The sequence below is a fragment of the Poecilia mexicana genome, unplaced genomic scaffold (genome assembly GCF_051168715.1).
Source record: "Poecilia mexicana isolate PSO_F unplaced genomic scaffold, ASM5116871v1 scaffold_1, whole genome shotgun sequence".
Taxonomy (NCBI): domain Eukaryota; kingdom Metazoa; phylum Chordata; class Actinopteri; order Cyprinodontiformes; family Poeciliidae; genus Poecilia; species Poecilia mexicana.
The window spans coordinates 9734713-9761542 of record NW_028263370.1 but is presented as its reverse complement, the minus strand read 5'-3'; the positions used below and the strand labels follow the sequence as shown (position 1 = coordinate 9761542).

The 26830-nt window shown below is 39.5% G+C and overlaps 1 protein-coding gene across 1 annotated transcript; it reads right to left on the bottom strand.

Moving 5' to 3' along the window:
- Nucleotides 1–3192: 3192 nt before the first annotated feature.
- On the bottom strand, nucleotides 3193–26514 carry gucy1b1 (guanylate cyclase 1 soluble subunit beta 1). Its single transcript, XM_014989550.2, has 13 exons — nucleotides 26142–26514; nucleotides 25781–25854; nucleotides 23807–23907; nucleotides 23575–23693; nucleotides 21820–22017; nucleotides 20347–20577; nucleotides 20058–20174; nucleotides 16778–16911; nucleotides 13473–13670; nucleotides 10848–11085; nucleotides 10060–10200; nucleotides 4560–4714; nucleotides 3193–4221 (listed from the first exon to the last, which is right to left on the bottom strand). Exons 1-13 carry the CDS (start codon nucleotides 26142–26144, stop codon nucleotides 4074–4076), a joined length of 1857 nt encoding a protein of 618 aa, XP_014845036.1. The 5' UTR covers nucleotides 26145–26514; the 3' UTR covers nucleotides 3193–4073.
- Between the last annotated feature and the right edge of the window lie 316 nt (nucleotides 26515–26830).

Here is a 26830-nt window from a genome sequence, read left to right as displayed (position 1 = left end):
AAGTTTGACTATAAGTTGGGGAATGTACTTGGTGATTTCCAGTAGCTGTTGCAGGAAAACTGAATTATGTACATACAACTTCATGACTCCAAATCAAGTGAAACAGAGCGTTTTTATTGAAAAGACACAAAAGAGGAGAAAGTGGCCAAATACATTAATCAATTGCATTGACACTGGATTTGCCTGGCTGTTACAGGTTGCAGGAACAAAGATTTACACCTCACAAAGAGATGATTGAAGTTCTTCACTTGTCAGGGATTTCTATCTTGTCCCTGATAGCTTGTCAGTCTTCGTTTTTTATTGGAGTTCCTTATGTTTTTGTTCAGTGTGACATAAATACCTCAATATCTGCACTTTTATCAAAAAGAAGACCTTTCTACCTTGACTGAGGTGATGAAACCAACAGTCAAGCTTGGGACACACTTGATTAGGTCTAGTGGATGCTTATCGTTAACACATTCATATCACAAGCTGTTTATCTGTGCCTGAGTATCAGGTTTTTTTTTTTATCAATTGTCTATCACTTTTGCTAGAGCAGAAAAAAATGATAACGTGGCTGTATAAAACAGTCGTGTGTCCTTGAAGGACCCAAATTCTTTAGCATGTGATCAAAGTCTAGAAAAACTGCAATTGTAAAGAATTCAGACGCCATGTAGTTACTTTAGCTCTATCCAGGACACTTATTTTGACAAAAAATGTAATCTCAAGGTAAAAAGACAAATCACTTGAAGTGCTTGAAGATTTGAGTCTATGCATATTAGCTTCTTTTACTGATCAGGATTTTATTCCCTTGATATCAATCAGACGCATTTAATGTGTCTGATAAAATGCAGCACAAGGTAATATGAATGTTTGATCTATGTGTGTCATTATATATATATATATATATATATATATATATATATATATATATATATATATATATATATATATATATATATATATATATATATATATATTTGATGTAATGTTTCTATCATTTATTATCTTATTTTGTAAGTGTGTCAGCACTGGTGACTGAAGCCCTGCCAGGAGGGGGCGATGTGTCAAGAGATTTTAGATGTCAAGGGTTCAAAGGTAAACTAAGGTTAAATGAAATAATGATCTTTGGCAACATGCTGGAACAATAACACTGATTTTATAGCCTTATGTCAGCTAGTGAAGGCAGATAAATTACTACTTTGTTTAGAGAGAGAAGACCAGAGTTATTTTGCAGTATTTAAAAGTTTCTTTCCACCCAGAATTCTTCCAGCGTTTTATTTAACCCACCTGAAAATAACCCCACAAGTCAAAGGTTGTCTTACTGTCCTAGGAGTGAAGGGAAGGAGAAAAGATTTGACTCTTATCATTTACAGTTTAATTAGGGGGATTTTTTATAAGCTGTGGGATTAAATTAACCTTAAACTGTTACACTTTGCTTCCTGTATTGCTTCCTCAACACCTGCCATAAAAATTTAAATATGATAATAACATTCAAACTATGTAATAACAAAGTGGGATAATGCAACATACAGTAAAATTATATATATAAAAAAAAACATACATTTTTGTTTTACCTTGGATTTAGTTTTTCTCAATAGAATCATGTGGGCAAAAAAAAAAAACTACACAGCCAGAAATATTGTTTAATTCCTCCCCAACTAACATAGATGTGCCTGAACTTCGAAATTTCTCTTTATTTTTTTTTTTATAACAGCGAAGTACAGAATATATCCTGATTAGACAACCCTGACAGAAAGGTGGATGACTATATATAGTAAACACAATGTTATGGATTTAGATTTGGTCACTCCCAGACATTCACTTTATTGTCTGTGTCGCCTTTGCTGCGTATTTATGGTAATTTTCTGACAGGTTTCGTCAAATTATCCACCAATTTTATTTTACATTCCTGTGAAAAGCTTTCACCATGTCAATGTGATGCCAGCGCCATTCTTCATGGTGAAAAGCGTAACTTTGTGGTGAGGTGCAGAATTTTGTGTTCAAAAGCAACATTTTGTTCCAACAGACTGTTGAACCTTCTTCTTGAAGTTTCTATTACTTGGGACGCTTCAGCTGTTCAGTTTCTGATCATTTAATAATTTAATAACAAAAAGCAATGCTTGGAGAAGTCATGGCTTTATGACAATTGTCATGTGTGCCTAATACGTGTCAGGTACCAAGTGACCAGTCCAGTGGTGGCAGCATCATGTGAGGGTCTGTCTTGGTGTGAGTGTATTTGCAAAGTGGATGGAATATATTAGGAAAGAAAATTATGCCCCAATTCTAGATTTTCACCTCAAGTCAATGATATCTAAAAAAATGGGCAAAGTTGAGTTTTCCAACAGGATTAAAAGTCCAGTCCATAATTGGTCCTAGAGTTGATCAAGCAAGCTAAAATTATGCTTTAGGAATGACCCTGAACTTAATTTGAAAATGGGTAAGCAATGCCTTGAGGCCAGGTCTGTGCAGAAAAACAAAAATTATTTATGTTATTTCTTATAAGAAAAGTGATCAAATATTCAGCATAAACTGGGTGTGGTGTGCCAAGACACATTTATTCAGAAAAACAGTGTGGGTGTTTGTAAATATTTGAGTCTGTGTGTATAATTATGACTTTGGGTGATTAGAGATAAACCACTATAAATTCGAAATTGGGCACTAAGTCGGCTATTTGGTTTTGAAATATCACAGTTCCACCCTATGGACACTTTTTACTGGAACTGGGGGAGCTTAATGCATCAAGGTTGTTTCTCATGATGAAGCAATGTTGATCTATTTCATCATGTGATTTTCAGGTCATCCACTAGATGGAGAACTTTAAAAACTATTACATGTTTAAAAGCAGGTATAAGACTGTCTTACAAAGCAAAACTGCCTCGTTCTAATAATGACCAACCTTTAAATTACCTTGATTATGCTCATATTTACTCTTGTAAAGTTCTGAAGTTACAAATAGTCGATAAAGAAATATACATTTCTAAGACATTTTTTGTAGCCCCAAAGAACTTAAAGACCAAATCAGTTTGTTTGTTTTTTAATAGAAAAATACTGATTTGGTCTGGCACAAAAAACTGTAAGAATATTTTAAATGTACTGGAAGTAAATCATTAAAAATAGATCAAAATGTTTCTAATACATATAATAAAGGCATTCAACATACAAAGCACATAAATTTTTACTTTATTAAAATGATGAAAGTAAATCAGGAGGTTCAAAGTAAAATGTATTTATTTTTCAATTTTACAAACGATCACTACTTCTCGAATAACTTTTTTTTTGTCTAAAAGAATAAATACCAGGTAAAATAAAACAAACAATAAATATAAACTAAGACATTATTTGTAGGATACTGAGAGATTCTGTTGAGCTGTATTATGTTACAGAAACAAACATAAAATAATTAAGGAATAATGAGGCGAGGGAAGAAAATATATAAAACTAATATTCATGTTTATTGATGATGCTACCTAAATATTTATGTGAAATACATAATAATACAACACTGTTTTATTTGTGACTTAAAAATAACCTTTTATCTTGTATCGTCTTCTTACAGTTTTCTTGCTAAACAGCAGATGACAACAAAAACACAGAATCTTCCACATCTAGATTCATTTTCATCGTCATTGTCGTTGCTCAATGTAAAACATAATCTATTGCTATGAGGCAAATAAGCAGTTCTGAATGTAAACCGTACATTTTTTTGGCAATCACAAGTCACATGAGCATACCACAAACATTTGGCACCCTAATATCGTGTGGCTAATTGTAAATGTTTAGCTTATCATTTACCTATTAGTGTGTAATACTTCATCATAAAAAAAAAATTAAAGATAACTTGAATGTACCAAGCTATATTATAAACACTGCACAATTCTAAAAACCCATAGTGAGGTTGTAATGTATCAGGTGTGTGGAGAAAATGGAAGGGTGAGAATACAAGTTCAAATACACTTTGAAACACTTTTTTTTATGTATTAAAATATCCATATTTCTATACCTATATTAATTTTAATGTTCCCCTCACTCATTTATAATAACACCATACTTCACAGAGCTGAAGTCCTCTCACTCAGTGTTTTTTTTTACGTTTACGGCTTAACTGCCGGAGGCTCCGTGTCGTTGGTCTTCCTAGAAAGAAACCACACCTTCATCGGCTCCTTCTTTCCTTTCATGGTGACGGGGCCGCGGTACTCCAGATGAAACTGGGGGTCCGCGTTCTCCGCAGACTGCAAGCACCTAGAGTACAACGCCATGTTTATCTCTGGCTCCTGTTTTACCTTGGTCTGTTATATCCAACATAAAATTATTATAATCTGTGTGCAGCTTAAAGGATAATTCCCCCACATAGGTAGAGTTAAAACTAGATGAATGTATTAACAAAATGTTTATAAAGAAATGTGTGATGTTACAGCAAACTTAAGTTATTATCAGTCATTAAGTTAGACATAAAGTAGATTTAAATATTTGATTTCACGTTTTTCTGTTTCTACTACTAAAATTCAAGCTTGTTTTGTAGGGCTCTGAAAGATGGCTGGTTTTCTACAGATAAACAACAGAAGATTACCAAAACTCACCTGTAAGTGTATTCTGAGACATTAATTTTTCCTTTGTCTCCCGTCGTCTCAGTTCGACTTGTAAGGTTGACCGTATTTCCAAAAAGGCAATATCTGGGCATCCTCTGGCCAATCACACCTGTCACCACCTCCCCGGTGTGGATCCCAATTGTGATCTTGAACAAAAACAATAAAAAGCATGACGTCAAAATATGTTCATAATAATTTGACCAAAGTGTCAAAACACAACAGGGACAATTTGAGCTTCTGGGCAAACTTTAGAGTACTACAAACATGAATAAATGTTTTTTTTCAAAGTCAAATTTATTCAAAGTCAAATTTATTGACTAAGGTGGCAGCCCCTCTCCTGGGGCTGCCACCTTATCGTGGTGGAGGGGTTTGAGTGTCCCAATGATCCTAGGAGCTATGCTGTCTGGGGCTTTATGCCCCTAGTAGGGTCACCCAAGGCAGACAGGTCCTAGGTGAGGAACCAGACAAAGCGCAGCCTGAAGACCCCTATGATGAATATAAACTTTGGACTCGGTTTTCCCTCGCCCGGACGCGGGTCACCGGGGCCCCCCTCTGGAGCCAGGCCTGGAGGTGGGGCACGATGGCGAGCGCCTGGTGGCCGGGCTTGCACCCACGGAGCCCGGCCAGGCTCAGCCCGAAGAGAAGACGTGGGTCCCCCTTCCAACGGGCTCACCACCTGTAGGAGGGGCCAAAGGGGTCGGGTGCATTGTGCTACGGGCGGCAGCCGAAGGAGGGGACCCTGGCGGTCTGATCCCCGGCTTCAGAAGCTGGCTCTTGGGACGTGGAATGTCACCTCTCTGGTGGGGAAGGAACCGGAGCTAGTGTGCGAGGCTGAGAGGTTCCGGCTAGAAATAGTCGGCCTCACCTCGACGCATGGCTCTGGTTCTGGAACCAGTCTCCTTGAGAGGGGCTGGACGTACTTCCACTCTGGAGTTGCCCACGGTGAGAGGCGCCGGGCAGGAGTGGGCATACTTGTTGCCCCCCATCTTGGCGCCTGTACGTTGGGGTTTACCCCGGTGAACGAGAGGGTAGCCTCCCTCCGCCTACGGGTGGGGGGACGGGTTCTGACTGTTGTCTGTGCTTACGGGCCGAACAGCAGTTCAGATTACCCACCCTTCTTGGAGTCCTTAGAGGGGGTACTGGAGGGTGCTCCTCCTGGGGACTCCCTTGTTCTACTGGGGGACTTCAACGCTCACGTGGGCAATGACAGTGAGACCTGGAGGGGCGTGGTTGGGAGGAACGCCCCCCCCGATCTGAACTCGAGTGGTGTTCTGCTGTTGGACTTCTGTGCTCGTCATGGATTGTCCATCACAAACACCATGTTCAGGCATAAGGGTGTCCATATGTGCACTTGGCACCAGGACACCCTAGGCCGCAGTTCGATGATCGATTTTGCGATCGTTTCATCGGATCTGCGGCCGTATGTCTTGGACACTCGGGTGAAGAGAGGTGCGGAGCTGTCCACTGACCACTACCTGGTGGTGAGTTGGCTCCGGTGGTGGGGGAGGAAGCCGGTCAGACCTGGCAGGCCCAAACGTGTAGTGAGGGTCTGCTGGGAACGTCTGGCGGAGTCCCCTGTGAGACGGAGCTTCAACTCCCATCTCCGGCAGAGCTTCGAACACGTTCCGGGGGAGGTGGGGGACATTGAGTCTGAATGGACCATGTTCCGTGCCTCCATTGCCGAGGTGGCTTATCGGAGCTGCGGCCGCAAGGTTGCTGGTGCCTGTCGTGGCGGCAACCCTCGAACCCATTGGTGGACACCTTCGGTGAGGGATGCTGTCAAGCTGAAGAAGGAGTCCTATCGGACCTTTTTGGCCTGTGGGACTCCAGAAGCAGCTGATGGGTACCGGCGGGCGAAGCGGCATGCGGCTCGGGTGGTCGCTGAGGCAAAAACCCGGGCGTGGGAGGAGTTCGGAGAGGCCATGGAGACAGACTTCCGCACGGCTTCGAGGCGATTCTGGGCCACCATCCGGCGTCTCAGGAGGGGGAAGCGGTGCAGCACCAACACTGTTTATAGTGGGGATGGTGTGCTGCTGACCTCAACTAGGGACGTTGTGGGCCGGTGGGCAGAATACTTCGAAGACCTCCTCAATCCCACCAACATGCCTTCTGTTGAGGAAGCTGGGCCTGTGGACTCTGGGTTGGGCTCTCCAATCTCTGGGGACGAGGTCGCCGAGGTGGTCAAAAAGCTCCTCGGTGGCAGGGCCCCGGGGGTGGATGAGATCCGCCCGGAGTTCCTTAAGGCTCTGGATGTTGTAGGGTTGCGTTGGCTCGCGCGACTCTGCAATATCGCATGGATATCGGGGGCAGCTCCCCTGGATTGGCAGACCGGGGTGGTGGTCCCCCTGTTTAAAAAGGGGGACCGGAGGGTGTGCTCCAATTACAGGGGGGTCACACTCTTAAGCCTCCCTGGTAAGGTCTATTCAGGGGTCCTGGAGAGGAGGGTCCGTCGGATAGTCGAATCTCGGATTCAGGAAGAGCAGTGTGGTTTTCGTCCTGGTCGTGGAACACTGGACCAGCTCTACACCCTCAGCAGGGTCCTGGAGGGTGCATGGGAGTTCGCCCAACCGGTCTACATGTGTTTTGTGGACTTGGAGAAGGCGTTCGACCGTGTCCCCAGGGGGGCGTTGTGGGGGGTTCTCCGGGAGTATGGGGTATCGGGCCCTTTGATACGGGCTGTCAGGTCCCTGTACGACCGGTGTCAGAGTCTGGTCCGCATTGCCGGCAGTAAGTCGGGCTCGTTTCCGGTGAGAGTTGGACTCCGCCAAGGCTGCCCTTTGTCACCGATTCTGTTCATTACCTTCATGGACAGAATTTCTAGGCGCAGCCGAGGTGTTGAGGGGATCCGTTTTGGTGGCCTTAGGATCGCATCTCTGCTTTTTGCGGATGATGTGGTCCTTTTGGCTTCATCGGAACGTGATCTGCGGCTCTCACTGGAGCGGTTCGCGGCCGAGTGTGAAGCGGCTGGGATGAGGCTCAGTGCCTCCAAATCCGAGGCCATGGTCTTGAGCCGGAAAAGGGTAGAGTGCCTTCTCCAGGTCAGGGGGGTCGTCCTGCCTCAAGTGGAGGAGTTCAAGTATCTGGGGATCTTGTTCACGAATGAGGGAAGAAGGGAGCGGGAGATCGACAGGCGGATTGGGGCAGCGTCTGCTGTGAAGCGGGCGCTGTACCGGTCCGTCGTGGTGAAGAGAGAGCTGAGTCAAAAAGCGAAGCTCTCGATTTACCGGTCGATCTACGTTCCCACCCTCATCTATGGTCATGAGCTTTGGGTCATGACCGAAAGAACGAGGTCCCGGATACAAGCGGCCGAAATGGGTTTCCTCCGCAGGGTGGCTGGGCTCTCCCTTAGAGATAGGGTGAGAAGCTCGGTCATCCGGGAGGGACTCAGAGTAGAGCCACTGCTCCTCCACGTCGAGAGGAGCCAGTTGAGGTGGCTCGGGCATCTGGTCAGGATGCCTCCTGGACGCCTCCCTGGTGAGGTGTTCCGGGCACGTCCCACCGGGAGGAGGCCCCGAGGAAGACCCAGGACACGCTGGAGGGACTATGTCTCTCGGCTGGCCTGGGAACGCCTTGGGGTTCCCCCGGAGGAGCTGGAAGAAGTGGCTGGGGAGAGGGAAGTCTGGGCCTCCCTTCTGAAGCTGCTGCCCCCGCGACCCGATCCCGGATAAGCGGAAGAAGATGGATGGATGGATGGAAATTTATTTTCTGAAAAACTAAAAAGGGTGTTGTTGTTGTTGTTGTTGTGCCGGTTTGAGTCCCAGCCTGTTGACCTTTGCCGCATGTCTTCCCCCTCAGTCATAACCAACTTTTCCACGATTTCAATGTCAGATAAAGGCCACTGGAGCCAAAACAAAACAAAAAAGACATCTTTAAAAAAGAAAAAAACTGCAGAAAAAATGTCTCAAAACATTAAATGTCTCTTGCCTTTTCAGTCTGTTCACACAACTCTAAGCTTTCAAATGAAAAGGTGCAACATTTAGTGGGTGGATATAAGATTCACTCTGCCAGGAATTTGTGCTCCAGGATCAAAATTAGAAATTATCTCAGTTTTTCTTGAGATAATTATCTTTAAATCTGCAGGAAGGACAACTTAGAGACCGACTTATCCTCAGAGCTGTGGGCACTTCTCAGCGCTTGCTTTCCAGAAAGCATAGATGTGCTGTGAGTGTCTGGGACGAACAGGCATCTATTTTTGTCGCAAGCATCACGAGATGAGTTGAGCGAGCTCCTGCTACGTAACTGGACTCATCTTTTTGCCAGAGCCACATCGTACAGTAAACATGCTTTCATTACCTAGATATTATTGTACAGTGGAAGGTTTCAACAGTCAAAGTTACAATAACAATTGACATCAGTCCATTAAACAAATGTTTCAGTCTCCCACCAACCTGTTATTACAATGCAAAAATATGTCTGGATGCATAGATATTCAAAAATGTATTCAAAAATTAATGAACAGAAAAAAAAAAAAACACAAAACAGAGCTCCCGAGTGTTTGTATCATCTATGCCAAAGTAACAGATGCATTGCTAAAAAACCTGCAGAAATAATTAAATATGTGAAGGAAAACAGACGGACAATCATTAAATTATGTGCCAAAACAGACAAACTGTTTCACCAACGCAAAACCATTTCACAGAGAAAGAAAACCCACTTACAGTCCTGCCTACTGTTAGTAAAAAAAAAAAAAAAGTGCCAATCTATTATATTATATATCTACTATATTATGTAGTCAGTCGTGAGCACTCTAGATAAAGATGTGTTAAACCTTTCAAATAAATCCATCCCTGTTTTACAGTTCAGTGTTTCCCTTAGGGACTTGGCTTTTTGGGGGGAGAAGGGGGAGAATTTTTGTGAAATACAAAGATTGCTCTATCTTGATTTCTTTCATTTTAGGCAATCGACAATCAGTCAATATTTACATTAGAAACTGACCTTATCCAATCTTTTCTACCACCACAAGGCTCTGATAGAGGGATATTCTTAACAATAGTCTGCTTACTGTTGCCAACTTTCCAACTCATTTGGTACAGAAACAAATCGGTATAGGCCAAAATCAGTCAGTCCATTTTCAATTTCGATCGGCCAGAAAACTGCAATCAATGCACTCATACTTTTTTTTTTTTTCGTAACAGCGATCAGTTTGTACACCAACTGATTAATGATCATTAACACAAGCAAAATCTATTTAACACCTATTTAGTAACAACACAGGAATAAAACATCCATTTATTTTATGGCTTTTTACACACTTTTCCCGCAGGTACTAATAAGTGCAGAGGAGTTTGGCGAATTATCTAAAATTATTTCAAAATATAATTTTAGATAATATCACCTGATGTCACTCAACATTTTTTTTTTTTTTTGTGGAGTCCTAAAACCGTCTTCTATGCTTCTGCCTCTGAAAGTGTAAAGCATAGTATATGAATGCTTAGCTGTATATTCTGTGAGATTCCAATACTATTTTTATATTCTGTTTTCTTTGTCACACCTGTACTGGCTCATCATCCACTTTGACTTGTCCTGCTATCTCCATCATATCAAGGGCAAGGTGGCAGATGGACTTGGCATGGTGCGTGCAAGGCTCTGGCAAACCGCTCACTGTCATGTACTTATCACCGACTGTTTCCACCTGTGAAAGACAAATAATTTCCCATTTAAATGTGGCATGATAAGTTAAAGTGCTTCTCTTTATTTAACGCTTCTTACAGAATTCCCACCTTTCTATAAAGGGAGCCTCTGTTAAGGTCAGAATGAACCGAAACAGCCCGTGAGTAAACACTTACATCAGCCACGAGGCATTCAGGGCTTCTCTTGAGGCCTGCTAATACCCCAGGACCACCAAGCCATTCAGTTTGTTGAGTAAATATTACTTCTTTTGGTGACCCAGAGTAGTGAAGCCGATCCCCTGGAAGTGCCAGGGTCTGTTTGACTTCTCAAAGTGCATTCTTGTCTGAAAGCCTGGGGTGTAAATCTGCTGCACCGGGTCTATAAAATTGTGCAGTCGCCCTGTAAAACTCCACTGAGTTTAGGAGTTAGTGCTAGTCATGAAAAAAAAAAAAAAAATCAAGATATAAATATACCTGTGCTGAGTTGTATGTGCAAGATTGTATAATTACTATTAATCACACTGGTACAAATAACCAGAGGACCAGAAGAGAAATTGTCATCTCAAAATAATCCTTGCTTCCTTGTTTTAATCCCGCCTGTTTTTCTTAGTCCGAAATAAGATTACACAAAAGCCTGATAAACTGCGGTGGTAACGTTCTTGCTTCCAACCTTGTATACATAAGGGTTCTTCCGAGAGTCCGTCAAGATGTCGAAGCGCGTGTAAACATCGTTGAGCAGGTTAACTATCTTGATGGCTCCCTCGGCTGAGGCGTGCTTGCTGCAGAAAGCGTTGAATCCCACGATGCCGCTGAACAGGATGGTAACGTTGTCGTAACGCTTCGCTGGGACGGGGCGCTTGTGGCGCAGCTCGTTGGCAACAGATGGTGGCAGAACAGAATAGAGCAGCCTGAAAAGAGGAAGAGGAGCAAAAATGCTTTATTCAGAGCAGACACACAGTTATGCGGGGGGTGAGGAATCAGGGCTTCCAGACTGAAGTTCATCTTATCAGCATCTCTTTTGTTCTCCCACTATCTTGTGGTAGCTTCACCAGGCAAGCTGCTCTCAGATAATAAAAAACGGGCTGGTGTTACTATGGTAACAGTTAGATCATGGCTGCCTTGTTAAAAGCAAAGAAACTTTCCTGCTGCAATACACCTGAGGCATCAGGGGATGTGACACATAACAATAACCTGTCAAAATATCTTATGTTTATCAAATTAGTTTGAAATTTGTAGTTTAAATATGTTGAGTTTGTGTCTGATGAAGAGCAAAATCAGCTTCAGTTCTCCTGAATTTTCACACAGAGTAAAATGCCGGACCATCGAACTACCACCACCGTATTTGAGTCTAATGCTTTTCTTCTGAGAGGCTTTCAATACTGACAATATTGTTGCTCCTAAAATTACAATATAAAACGAGGCCATCTGATTGGTACTGAAATAAATGAACCCTACACAGATTTACTGAGATGCCAGTACATAAGAAACTTTAAAGCTGTAAACAACCTGTAGCTTATTTAAATATTAAGAGAACTTTATTCCGCATTTAGAGATGCTATAATGCTATGTGTAGAATAACATTATAGCTATCCAATGGCAACGAACTGGCACAACAGTCTTAAATACCATCATGCTCCACTGCTGTGATCATCTCCAGCTCCTGCCTTCTGCTATGACAGGCCAACTTCTAAACCATTTTAATCCTAACAGGGCCTGAAGATTAGCTTTGGTAAATATCAACCTGCATAATAAAGTCCGACCCCAGGTGCTCCTGTTGCCATGCAGCGTTCTGACAGCACTACGAGACTCAGACCTGTTTGTTTCTGTATCTCAACTGTTTCTGGTTTGGGGTTTGACCTTAATAGGGAATCCTTCACACTGCTTCTTTTTTTTTTTTTTTACATCACACTACAACATGCACTAATGAACAATCTAACACTTTGCTTTAACAGCCATGTTGCAACAGAATGACTTTGAGGCTGACTCACAGCATTGAGATAATGACTAGGCTGCTGTATGTAATTAATTTCCTAAATGATGCACTACAGAGAAATAGTTTGCATACAGTGCTTGAACTGGGTGTGAATAATAATAATAATAAAAAAAGCTTTTCGTCAAACGGCTGCATCACATTTTCCATTTCACAATTTCCAGACTTGTGTTTATAAATATCTCTGACAGTTGTCAGCCAATTTTTGAGTTATAGTAACAAAGATTTACTTCACTCTTTAAAAAAACCCCTCAAAATTATTATCAAAGGCATGTTCATCTGTGAAATTCATGCCTTTGTTAATTAACTTAATGATATCTGAAGTGGTTGTCCCCCTCTTTTTCTATCATGACATATTTTGGTGCATAGGAACTGTGTCCAAGTGTGGGAAAATGTTCTAACATACCTCCGAAGTAATGTTTAAACTGGGGTGCTTCAAATTTCTTAAAATGTAAAAAAAAATCATTATAAGTGTGATCAATTTTAGAGGAGAAATTGCACCTATAAAATCTCTTTCTTCTGTTTAACCCATTTCTGATTTTATTCTTATTTATTGTGTAACATGAAAAAGGACAGAACGGAAAAAATGAGAAAACCGAGAGCCATTGTGTGTTAAATATGTGACTGTTGGTAGTTTTGGTGAAAAACATTATTTTGATCTAATGTACTGACATTTAGATTAATTTGCGTGCCATTCATTTTAGGTGGATACAATACCTAGCTCCACTATTAAAAGCCTCTGGAATTTATTGTGCCATTGACATTTATTGGTCACTCTGTTAACAATGCGTTAAAAAACCTTAAGTACAAATTTATTTCACATTTAAGCAGTATAATCTCACACTTATTTTGGTGCCTTTATTCAGCGAGAAAAAACTAAATCTCAAGAGAACAAATAAAAAAAAAAACAATTCAGCTTCAACGTAAAAATCATGATATGTTTGTTATTGTAGTTTCGATACAATTAAAATGACAGTAAAATACTGGTTTTGAAAGGACAAATACTTTGTAAGGAAAATGTTCTATTTTAAAAAAATGTAATAATTAAAAAAAATATTTTTTTTAATTGTACACATTTTTTTAAAAATGTGTACTGTTGTAGCAGGAGGTTTCCCAAATTCAGTACAAGAGCTTCAAATGGACACAACTGCTCAGGTAAGACTGAGACAAATAATCTCAAGGTTGACCAAATCTCTGAGACAACCACTGATATCTTGAGGCTTTTGTAGCTGGGGAAGGGATAATAGTGGAGGGTGCTGGTTGTGAGGTTAAAGCTAACTCATTTTTACGCAAGAAACGGGAAACCTGTCCGTCTTCTTCTTCTCGTCCTCCAGGGCCCGCAGTGTGTGCTGGAGGCGATCCGTCAAAATTTCCAGCTCCTGCGTTAGCTTGTACTCCTCACGAAACTGTTCCCCCAGCAGCACCAGGTCACGCGTGGCGTCATGTAGCGGGATGTCACTCAGGTAGAGCCCCCTCCTCGTCAGATCGTCCAGGTTCATAACACTAACCACAGAAACGCGCAGCAAATCGAGACAGAAAGGAGAAAATGGTGAATTTTAGAGCTATTTTTATATATATACTGAGATAAGCACTTCTCTGGTTAAACAGAAACTGCTCGTACTCTTCTCTGAAAGGGTATAAAATAAATAGATCACGGAGCAGTGATGTCATCACTCTGGCAGAGCCGTCTGCCTCCTAATAAATGATCTTGTTCAGTGAGGTCAGACACAGCTCGATATGACTCCCCCATAAGATGAATGGGAAATGTTCATGCTTTTAGCTCCCGTGGGTTAGTTTTGTCTGGACAGGCACCTTTTAGCAAAACCACTTGAAAGCCCGCTTAGACAAATAGGACAAGGTCCACAGAACATTACTTTCCTGCAACAATCATGTCAGCAAATTCCCCAAAAAGGTCATGCCAGGAGGCTAATGGAGGCCACGATGAATTATCCCAAGTATCTACCTACTTATCATCTTCTTCTCTAATTATTCTCTCTTACCATTTAACTACATGTGTGTTTATAAAAGGCTGGAGAGAAAAAAAAAAATCCTAAACTTAAAATCAAATACTTGCACTACAACAGAAATTTATATCAAAATATTTTGGTGCAGACATTTTGATGTTTTTTTAAAAGTCCTTTTTACCTTTTTTATTTGCTCATATGCAAACATTATGTGCTGTGCAAATCCAAAACACATCACCCTGTCATGAAACACTGTAGAGGCAGCATCATGCTGTGGTTATCCTGTTCTCTATCGGGGTCCGGGAAGCTGGTTGGAGTGGATGGGAAGATAGATGGAGCTAGATTCTGGAAGAAAATCTGTTCTAGGCTGCAAAGGTTCACCATTCAATGGGGAAACTAACATAAACATGCAGTCAAAAGTACATATCAAAACATAACCATGGTTACATCAAGTCTAAACAATTGTAATATTTTCCCTCTGACACACTGCTTTATGTTATAGTCCATCGCATACAATCCAAATCCAGTACATTAAAGCTTTTGGTCATAATGCCACAAACTGTTCAGAAGTTTAAATAATTGTAACTGACTATTCTTCATCACATATATTCTCATCTAGTTTCTTGCATTTTTGTGAAGCCTTCATGCTTGGCTCTGTCAGAACAAATCGACTCCCTTCAGTGAATTTGGGTTATATAATTAACTGTTTCAACAGAACAGTCTCTTCTCACCAACAGTCTGCTTCAGCAACAACACATTTCTTCAACTCCGTTTGGCATGCAGTTCACTCACTTGTTCTCAGAAAATCTGCTTCCTGACTGTTAAACTTGGAGGCTAACGAGGGTTAAATGGTATCAACACAATTAAGATTGAAATATTTCAGCAAGTATCTGGTGGAAGCAGTGGATCGGGCGTTTTCTTGTTTTCATGTTTGCAGAAACAGCTCAGTTTTGGAGCTACAGATGATTTTCTTCAAACATTTGACATATCTCTGCACGGAAATATGACAAGATTATGCATGCCGCAAAAGAACTAAATCAACTTCAAGAAACTAAATCACTAGATTAAGTCCAAATATATACACTTTAAACCTCGTTGTAGAATCAAGCAATTACTCTCTAGCTAAAGGTGAAGCAGCCAGGATATTAATGGCTGACCTCCCTCCCTCTGTGGGATTCAGTCCACCCACTTCTAACCTCTGTTGTCATGAAACAATCTGGCAACATGAACACAGACCTTTTCAAAGCAAGCAGAGCTACGACTTTCCTCTACTCAATAATCCACTTCCTTTAAGTTTAACCTTTAGTTCAGATTAGTCGAGCCGTTTATTAGCTTTTTCAAAGCTTGCAATTTTGATGTAACTTTAAGTTTGGACTCTTTATTTTGGTCTGCATTCTGTGACACTGTCGTTTTTTCTAGATTTTACTTTAACCCCTAAGTATAAATCAACAAAACATATACAGCAATTACATCAGGGATCTTCTATTCATTTTGAATTCAAGTCCAGTCTTCTGCTTTATCTAAGCTTATGGTTTTTGATGAACAATGATTACCTACGAGAGCATTGGAGACGATCGGCTCGGATGCAGCTGGTCGTAGAAAACTGTTCAAGGAAGCTGTGTGCGCTCTGTTCTGAGCTAATCTGAAGGCCACATGAGGTTTGGAGATCTACAGCTGCTGACTCTGCAGAAGGCAACCTCAAGGCTCTGTACTGCTGACTCCGCACTGTGGTTTTACATGACCTCCCACTTTGAATTGCAGTGGCTCCAATTAATTTCCACTTTGATATAATACCACTAATACTGGCTTGTTGAATACTTAGTGGTGAGAAAGATTCAGTTGGCATCCCACATTGTTACCACACCGGAAATCACCGATCTCCTAACAGTGACCAGTTATTTTACACATGCTCGCAGAAGCACTCTGCGCCCCTCAGTGTTGGATTTTACACACTTGTGGACATGAACGTGTTCTGAACACCTGAATTGGAGGGATGAACAAATACTTTTGGAAAGAAAGTGTCAGACATTTGGTTAGACAGCTATCCTCCAAAAACAATAAGAAAATATATAACATGTTCAACTTTTTCTAGAAGAAAGGGAAAATGTATGGTAAAACAGGAGAGGGACAATCTGAGGCAGGACAAGATCTTAGAATATTATTTAGTGAGCTGTGAACCAAAATATAAAGCATGATCAAAGGGAGCAGTGAAAATGAAAAGGGTTCAAAAACTGCCCTGTTAATCTTCATCTCAGATATCCAGCAAATAAGCTATGACCAGTACGGCTGCATTTCAAATCAAAAATGGCAAATCAGAATTAGATTCACTGATTTACTCTCCTAAGATAGCCAGTTATGTGACGAACACCAGCAGATCAGGAAATCAAGGTAATGTTGTATTTACAAAAAAAAAGTAGATCAATGAATAAATTACTTTCAAACAGGAATTATTTTCATTAGTACATCTGTTCCTGCTACTAATTGAAACTCATCTGAGACATGAGGTGCAAAGCTATTATAGATTTTATTAGCCAGGTAGATTATTAGATTATAATTCACCAGAAAGAGGTGTGTGAAGCGGAGCTGCGGTTTGAGTGCACATATCAGCTGTAGCTTGTGTGAGAACAGAGAGCGCAGTAGGTTTACCTGGGCGAGCAAAGGAAAAGGATGTTCTCTGCCTCTGGCAAATAAATCATCTGCCCTTTCAGTCTCAGACAGCTGATCTCCACCCCTGTCAGCTCGTCCTCATTCTCCACAGTCTCCACATTAAGCAGGCCCTCCTGTCAGGAATACATCACACTTATGAATATTTCATTACACTGTATGTTCTTTTCTAAATCGCACTCAAATCTGGCAGCCTTTGTTTGAATTTTAGATTTCAACGCACACAAAACATGATGAAGTCCTCCGTCACGCAACGCCGGGGTTTTATTCATTAATTTATTTTAAAGGACTATAATCCACATGCAGAGAGTCTAACTTGAATCCTAAACAGTTACCTTTATCTTATTAGAAAGTCTTACAAAAACATTTTCTTAATCTCTGAATCAGTTTCCTCTATACTGCTTAATTTTTTTTTGTCATAGTATGCAATGTTCACATAAAATGAGGATTTTCCTCCCATCATGAAATGCATTCCAACATTTTCAGTTGTTCACATAGATCTTGTCTGCATGAACTGCATCAATGAAACCCACTGATAAACCCCATGCTGTTGCTAAAAATATCAGTGACCTTATTAATATTTAAGACGACCCATTATGCACAGTTCAGCATCTTTATTTTTGAAACTATAACTCTACTATGCTAGATGTGCATAATTCATAGATTAAAAACAATTTTTTTTTTTCTGGACTACTGGTATTTTTTTGAGATCCAGCATTCGATCCATCAACAGAAACAAGCTGTTATAACTCCGGTCCTTTTAAGGACAAACTCTGTTGAACATCTACATTCTCCTGATAAGGAGGACTGAAGAGGTTCATGTTTATCTCTCAAGTAAAAAAAAAAGAAGAAAAAAAAACATTAAACTTGAAAGAGTTGTTCCATCTCATTTCACAAATGCTCCATTATTTTATCATCTCAGCAATGTTCCACTGACAAACAATTTGTTTTGAAGTATGAAGAGCATGTTATGCAATATAACAGGTCACAAGTTCAGTGAGTCCATGGCTCCCCTGCTAAAGCTTTCCAAAAAGCCTTAAAATAAATTTATGTTATTTCAGCAACATAATTTCACTGTCAAAAATGTAGCAAGAAATATATTTTTTTTTGCATACATTCAAAAAAAAAAAAAAACTGCCACAAAATAACTAGTGCACATATTAAAGTTAGTTCTGTTGACATAAAATAATCATTACTGAAGTATTTTTAACAAATACTTTGCTTTTTTAAAATTATCCAGTAAATCTGAATTAGTAATCCAGGACTTCTTGCTGTGACATGACATAGAGGACCATTTCTTTTAGCCACTCCTCAAAACGGGAAACACACGTCAAGCAAGACACGTGTTCATTTGTATAAGTCACGAAACAGCAACAATCAGAGAGAATAATTAAAACATTTCAAACAATCAGAACTGTGGCTGAATGAAGACCAAAGTTTTTACTCACAGTGAGAAACATAGTAAAAAAAAAAACAAAAAAAAAAAACTGAAGTGTTATAAAACTGCAGCGGAAACTTCACACAGCAGTTTGAGGGTTTGTTTATTTTGAGATTTTTAATGCATAATTACAAGGGGTGTCAATAAATGTGAAGAGTGTTGCAATTACAGTTTCACTTACATTATCTGAAATCATTTCTGCTGTTGTAATAGTAATGATTCACAGAACTATAAATATTTGTTGTGTGGTTGTCTCAAGACAACAAGAAAAATGTGTTATCGTGAGAAAACAAGAGTCATTATCTCCTGATAACGGTATATTTGCTTGGGGGAGCAATGCTACGTTTCTGAGCTCCCAAGAAAACACTTCAATGAGCAGTGCTTCGCTTCTTCCATTTAACAACTGACTGTCTCCATGTTTGAAACGAGTTAACCATAACTACCTACATCAGGTCTTTGATGAGGATTTAATGTGCTTAACCCCAGGACCCGAAAAGCTTAAGAAAAATTGAGTCTGATGTGCTCAGTGGGTTGATTATATCAGGCTTTACAGGAAAAGAGCTTCATAAACCTGTACAGAATCTGACAGAGAGTCAGAGTAGTAGAGCAACTATTTCTGTGCTTTTACAGATCCAGTAATGAGCTTGGTCACAGTCTTTTTGAACCACCAGATGAAACAACCGTGTGCATAACTTCATTTAATTAGCAGCTGAAAGATATGACTGGCTATTTGTAGATTGGAGTAAAGTAAAAAAAAAAAAATAGTCTGGTTATATTAATAAATTGAGCATCAGTGTTAAAGAGAAAATTAATTTGTCTATTTATTAGTTGGAGTCAAAAGGTTTAATTTCCTTTTAAAACTGATCTTTGACATGAAGAAAAATCCTTCTGAAAAAAAGGCATCATTTGATCTTAAAATATATTTAACCCATGACAAGGCACCTTTTTCCATTCTGCAGTTTTCCTTTGTCTATACAATAACAATTACAATCTAACTGGATTGCCAATAATCCCGGCAGGATTCTATTCTTCAAAGGATACATAATATATCCCTTTTAGTACGTAGAACTGAGACCCAAATTTATCAGAAACAACAAGTATTGATCATTAGCACATTGGTCAATTTTTATGATTTCTCTAGAAAACTATTCGTATTCAGTACCTGGCAAAAGTATTTCACTTTGCACATTTTGTCATGGTACAACTACAGACATCAGTTTATGTTATTGAAATATTTATATTACAGATCATCACACACCAGCAGATAACTGTTGAGATGGAAGAAAAAATATCATTTGTTTTCAGCAACTAGAAAATGTAAAAAAGAAACTTTATATTTATTTTTTAAAAGTAAAAAAAATACAAACATCTGAAAAGTGTGGCATGTATCTGTATTAAGCCCCAGTCATTAGTTGTATGCAACTTTGTGCAGGTTTTCTTCCAGGATTGTCCTATATTTAGCTCAAAACTTCTCGCAGTCAACTTTTACCAGTTTCCCTGTTCCCAAAGAACAAAATCCCCACAACATTATGTTCAGTTATGCTTTTCTTTCACATACAGAATTTAGCGCAACTGATTGCACTAAATTTTATCCATAGGGCTAAACAAAACTCTTGAGATTTTTATGTGCATAAGTAATTGCAAATTGTTCTGTTCACCTACCGCATAAACTCCTCATAGAATATACTGTTGGGTTGCAATTTGTAATGACAAAATGTGAAAAAGTTGAATACTTTTGCGAGGCCCTTTGCAAGCAAAATATAGACATGTTTCAGAACAAAAAGCAGGACTTAAATAAAGCCCTTTCTGATATCTGACGTCTACCTTGCTCCGCAGAACAAACACAGTGTTGATGTGGGAAAGGATGCCGTGAAAGCTGAAGTCAATGTGCGGACGAACCAAAGAAAAAACGGAAGGGAGGATGCAGGCACCAGGCTGGAGCTGAGGAACAAACAATATTTTCAATTTAGAGTTAGTTGTACGTCGCACAAAGAGAAATTAAACTGTTATTGTGCCGATACAGCAAAGGAAAACAACAACCAAGTGCTGACTTAATATCAAATCCCACATTTTACAGTGGTGTGCGACGTGTTGGCTGGATGTGAATGCACACCTGAGGCAGGACCCTGTATATGGCGTTCCCACACTGTGTGAGCATCAGGTCTTTGTCAAACATGAGGTGAAACGGAAAGGCCTTGCAGAACGTGTATGGGCTGATCCGAGTCTCCTGTGTGCCGTTCTCCTCAAAACCGTCGAGATCTTCATAGAACGCCTCCTCCTCAGAGTCCTTCTCCTCAATCAGAAACTTGATGTGGTCACACTCCTCACTCTTCGGTTGGATCACCTGCACCAAGAGCATCCATCACTTAAAGAACGATCTACAACACGGCTTTAACCCTTGTGGCCTCTTCAACCATATTGGCCTATTATATATACTCTTGGTTAGAGGAAAATAAGTCTAGAAATGTCAGGGGTATTAGTAATTTTGGCCTTAACTGTAAGAGTTAAAGATAGGTATTGCTATACAAGTAAACTGACCAAATAAAAAAAAAGGTTGAAAGATATGGGGGTTCAAGGTGCATAAGAAGTAAATAAAGGATAATAATACAATTAAAAACTAAAATATATCCTAAAGATGATCATTGCTCCTTACAAAAACTAAATGAGGGAATCATTAATTTCATGTCTTCCATATTAAATCAGGAGGGCAATAAATGGCATTTCTGTGGGTTTATGAGCATAAGGCGTACTGACGTCGAGCTGCTGTCTCTGCACCCTGTTTCCACAGCAACAGTGGCTAATATTTTCAGAAAATTGGGTGTCACATTTGGAGCGTCTGCCATTTTCTGTTCTTTCACAGCACACACAACGGTTGAAAAAATATTATCTTGTCCGCCCAACATGATTAGGTCTGGGAGAAAATGTCACTGTTGTAATAAGGAGGCACATCCATGCAAGCTCACTGGATGTCTGAGAAGGAAAAAAAAGAAAACGACAAGCTTCTGTGACTGGATGAATGGGATCTGTCGGGTGAACATTAAAATGCGATTAAAAATACCAATACCACCTAGTTGAGACATTAGGCGTGACAGGTGCTTATTCTTCTTAGTCAATATCCAATTAGCCAGTCTAAATCTATTTTATGTGCTGTAAAAGTTAGACAAAGTTAAACTAGACAGAGGAACAAAAAAAAACCCTGAAAAGGCAGCCAGTCTCTTGCCTGTGACTCTATAACTTAGATCTAAAAATATCCTCTGACTCACTGGCATTAGCCAAAAACTGAGCTGCATTTATCACAGCATTTCCGTTTGAGTATTTCAGAGTGGGTGGGGGGGGGGGGAATCTTCTGTTTAATTCCTACATCAGATCCTCTTCAATTATATTCGGAGTCATAAACTGTCACATTCTTATACAAAGCACCACAGATACTTCAAAAGCCTTATTGAACATTGTAGCCATAAATCAGAAGGGGGCTGTAAGTCAGCTTCATTTATCATCATGATCAGCAGCAGCAGAAGCAGCAGAAGCAGACTGGACCATTAGCGTGCGGTGTCTTTCGCCAGAGCAGGAAAATAACGACGCTGACCTTCATCTCTATCTCTGTGCCATGGATTTGTTGAGCGACTGTTTTAATGATGCCAATCACAATATCCTGCAATCCTTCTCTCTCTGAGTAGTAGTGGAGGATCAGGTTGTTTCCCTTCTCTGCGTCGGTGCAGCGAAACGACGGGGCCCTCATCCCGGGGTAAATGGTGCCCAGGTGGTCGTGTAGGGCATCCAGGTTCTGCAAATTCAGATGAAAAATTCAACAAATAATCACAGTAAACTAGAGGGAAGTAATGGTTTACGTTTTTTTTTTTTTTCTTCTTCTTTGTTTACAACTCCTTATGGAATATCTGTGTGAGTTCTCAGTCCTCTCTTTGGCTCTGTTGGCTATTCTAGAGCAGATGGCCGTGAAATATATAGTTCTTGTGGAAAAAAGACAATATTCAGATTCTTTTGTCACAATAAGATAATTCATTTTCACATTTTAATAAGCAGGGAAACCTGCGTAAACAATTATGACAAGTTTTATCTTAAATGCAGCAAACACAAAATGTTGTATTTGAACAGAAGAATTTCTAAAAGTATCCAAGTATTTTCCCATCACCGTGTAGCTGTGTATTCAACTGTAGCTCTGCGACTACTTCACCTCACAGAGTAAGGGACCAAGCCACATAAAACATACAACATTAAGGGATGCACTACACTCCCTCCACCAGGCCGTGCGACAGGAAATTGTAATCAACAGGAGGTTTTGATTTGATAGTATAAACTTTGTTTATTATTTATGACTGAACCGCAGAGGACATCCTGCATAGCGGAGCAGAAAAGGAGCTGTTCTTTAACAGAATAACACACCCTCATCAAAATGATGACCTTGCATTGCTCTGAATTTTCTAGTTGTTTCTTTCATTCATTTAACCATTTGTGATGTGATCTCCAGGAAAACACACATATTCACCTACTCTGAATTATTTGTCAGGTTACTGCTGACACGAAACAAAGACTTTATTGCTTAGGAACTGTTTCCCCTTCATTGCTGAGCAGCTGCGGCATTTCTGCCTCACAGTAACCGCTGTGCAGTTAGTGGCTCGCAGCATGAAGCAGCTCCCAGTGAGCGAGATGTTTGCACGCGTAGTTGTTTTGTGGTTGCACAATACAGAAAATAAAGTTTAAAAAAAAGGAACATCTTAACTCTTTATAGATGGAAAAAAATTAAAAATATATATTTTAATTATATTTTTCCTTGTTGTAAAAATGCAAAAAAAATGTCTGGGCTGGATTTTTTCTTTTCCATACAGCTACAGCAAAAATGACAATGAATTTGGAAGGATATGTAAAGCACCTTAATTTCCCTCAATTCAGCACTCCTGAAAATTTTAACTACAAACCAAAACTTAGTATCAACTGAAGAGTTTTTTGTTGACTTATTTCTGGTTGCAAGGAAGACTAGTCTTTATTTTTTGTGAATAGCAACATTGCACTTTAAAGATGGAGGTTATGATGGAGGAATGACTCCAAGAGTTACTGCTGCTGCTGCTTTACAGTCCAAAGCCTTCTGGGTAAATTCTCAGGTCAGGCCTTTCTAAGTGGCATTTACAGGTGCGGTTGTGTTGTTTCTTGAGGTTATAAAGTTATAAAGCCTTACACCAGCTTTACCATGATGATAAAGCATCACCAAACTACAGAGAATGCTTTTCACACTAAGACCGTATTATTTTAAGTACATAGGTTTCACAGTTTTTGTTGCAAGTCAAAAACGTAAAAGGTTTTGCATTAACTCTCTGCAAGAGCCTACCTGCAGGAACTCTCGAACATTTGAGCCCAGCACACGCAATATGGTGTCATAGCCTGACTCCTGGCAAAATTCAAAAAACATCTTTCCAAACATCTGCAAGATTTCGCCTGCATCGACCTCTGAAAAACAAGATGAAAACATACTCATGCCTGACCATATGAATCAGTCTGCACGTTATGAATTATTTCCTTTTAGTCACTTTCCAGCAGTTAAAAAATGTACAGTCACTTACTCAGAACTTTACTTGCAGCTGCAACAAGATCGTACGTCTTAGCATCCTCGTATATGATTCGAACAAGAAACTGACCCTCAATGTCAAGCTGAGCTTCCCTCCTGCAAACACAGAAACACCGTCACAGGAAAACATCTCAGCAAGCAGCTTTGACTTTATTTTCTACTTTTAATAGAATGGCTAAATAGCAAAATAATTGTCTTTTATTGGAAACGTTGGTCTGTAAGGTCTTAACTAACATTATAGTGTAATAAAAATGTTTTTTTTTTTTGGCGTTATTTTTTAAATTTCCCTTGAAAATCAGTGGTGGTGTTTAGCTACAATAAGGGAAGCAACATGATTTACAGGCCTGACGAGCAACCCGCAGTCTTATCAGAATGTGCTACAGCTGCAAAAACATACCAGACCTTGAAATGTTTTGCAAAGAAAACAAGAATTCAGTCTTGCTTCGGTCAGCTTGTGATAACATTGAAAGAAAAAGAGCAAAATTTTACAAGCTGCGCTTTAGCTAAAAGTGAGTCCCATCTGCAGTCATCGCACACATCCGTGCACATTAGTTTTTTTTTTTTTTTGTACTGGCTGACTACTTTAAAAACATTTACACAAGGCAGCTGCTGCTCTCGTTTCCCTTACCTTCTATTTTAGGATGGGTCAATTTGAGTTCAGTCAGATTAAAAAAAAACAAACCTAGTCTGAGCCAAATTTTTCAACACGCTGAAAAATGTTACTGTTATAATTACTTGTTACAATGATTGCACAGAAATGACCTTCTTTACATGCAACACAACATATCAGGTTTGCAACATGCAGTTCAGACGGACGTCCAGCAATACCTAAACTCACTGACTTACATGGAAACATTTTGAGGGCAACAGTTAAGGGGTTAAATTGTTCAAACAGTGTGCATTCCAGCAAATAATGATAATTATATTTATATTTGATGTCAAAACAGAAAGGTTTTTGTCTGACATTATGATTACCTAATTAGAGTAAAATCTATTCCTTTATCTATTCCATTCCACCACTGGATGAATATCGTTCTTAGGTAAGAAGAAATTATTTCCTTAATGATTTGAGACTCGCTGAAAGTGTGTTAACAGAGGACTATTTTTAATCGACAGAATTTACAGAAAATCATTAGACCACTTAACCTGTCATTAATATTTTTAGACTGTGAGAGGAAGCTGGAGTACCAGGAGCGAACCTACGCATGCATGGGGATAACATGCAAACTCCATGCAGAAAGACACAAGGCAGTGATTTTAGCGGTGCTAAAATTGTGTCCAACCTTCTTGTATGATCAACTAACAGCAAATGAAAAAGATCCAAAAATTAAGGTTTAATAACTGATGTAATATGAAAAAAAAAATTGATTTCACTTAAATGATGGAATTAAGTGACTAAATTGTTTAAGTCAGTGCTAAAATAAAATTGTAACTTAATTAGCTAGTTTATTAATTCCATTTTTTAAAGACACATATGGGTAAATACCAGAATAAATTTGTAATACCAAAAGTCTTTGGTTCATACAAACTTTAGCTATATAAGTGTGCCTTGTATTGCTGTTATTAATAACATAATGGATGTATGAATGATTCATATGAAACTTCAAATAAAAATAATATTAAAAAGAGAGCTCTAGTGTCAATTAAGTGGTCGTAATTTAACTAAAAAAGTAGAACATTTATCAAAGGACATACACTGAAAATTTCTTGAAATGTTTAGAAAAAGATAAAGATGATCTCTTATAGATTCTATTTTAAAATGCCGTTACTTTATATTTCTAAACCAACACAGATCATTTCTATCAATTGAAATCTACTTTAATTTTCTCTCTAATAAGCCATTTAAAAGACTTGCTGTTATTACAGCGTTAACTAACAAGCAAATATGAAGGCACTCTGTAGTAATGCAGTGCTTTTGAGCCTGCTTTACGCGGAAAAACCATCTGAAAGCAGCACAAACACAACTCACTTGATGTCTTCCCATACTTCTGGGCCGTAATTCCGTAAAACCAGAAGCTCCAGGGCGTGATTCACAAACCCGTACTAGAAACGAAGGGAAAAAAGGACCAACGTCAATATTATTCCATGCAATTAGTTTCCAACAGCTAGGTATGTCTATATATAGCTTATGCATGCAGGATATCTGCTGGTAAAATATGTGCATATTGTATCCACCTGTTTAGGATAGCACTACAATGTTATTCCGTTACTGTAGCTTGTAACCGCTGTTCTCCCAACAGGAAATGTCAAACGCTTATAGGTTGGACTACGAGGCGAAAACCAAATTTTCTCAGCATTCAGATAGAAGAGAGAAGTCAATGTGTACGTACCATGGTGAGCGCTGCTTTTCTGCCTCTTTATTTTTCAATAAAAAACCGCTGAATTAAGCAAAACCTTCATGGTTTGGTCCAGATGCTGAGAGCCTCTGAGTCCATCCCAACTATTTTTGCCAGCACTTTACGGACAGCAGATCTGTCCAATAGCGTATCAGGAATAATATAACGTCAGCTGTGATTGACCAATCAAAACCGAGAGGAAGGTAGCGTACTACAAATGATGCTAGTCAACCTGCGATTCTCGCAGATGTTTGTTTTTCTTGGCACCTGCTTTATATGTGGATGTTTAATCTTGTAATCAGTATGTGATTATATTTACGATGCCGCCTTCATTGTAAGCTGTAAGATATTAAGGCGTAAAAGGAATGTTAGCAATACATTGCCAAAGTACCCCTTAAAAAAAAGAAAATAATAATAATAATATATATATATATAAAATTTTAATGTATTTTAATACATTTTACCCACAAACGTCTTTGAGTTTTTTGTGTGCTTGTGGAATATGCATAGTGCTTAATCGTGATTTGGGAAAAATAAAAAAATATACCTGACAGAGAACAAAACAAACAAACAAGAAAAGAAAAAAAAAACAACTTCACATTTGGTATGCTTGTATCCAGCTTCTCTAATCTAATGATTGTTTTTAGAAGATGTCCAATTAGCAAAAAAAGAGTCCATCTCGG

Excerpts from the sequence above, each read along its gene's own strand:
- gucy1b1 (XM_014989550.2), bottom strand. Across the intron at positions 22,018-23,574 it reads ATGTTCGAGAGTTCCTGCAG|AACCTGGATGCCCTACACGA; the intron begins GTAGGCTCTTGC and ends CTGAATTTGCAG. Across the intron at positions 11,086-13,472 it reads GAGAAGAAGAAGACGGACAG|GCTGCTCTATTCTGTTCTGC; the intron begins GTTTCCCGTTTC and ends TCCTCTTTTCAG.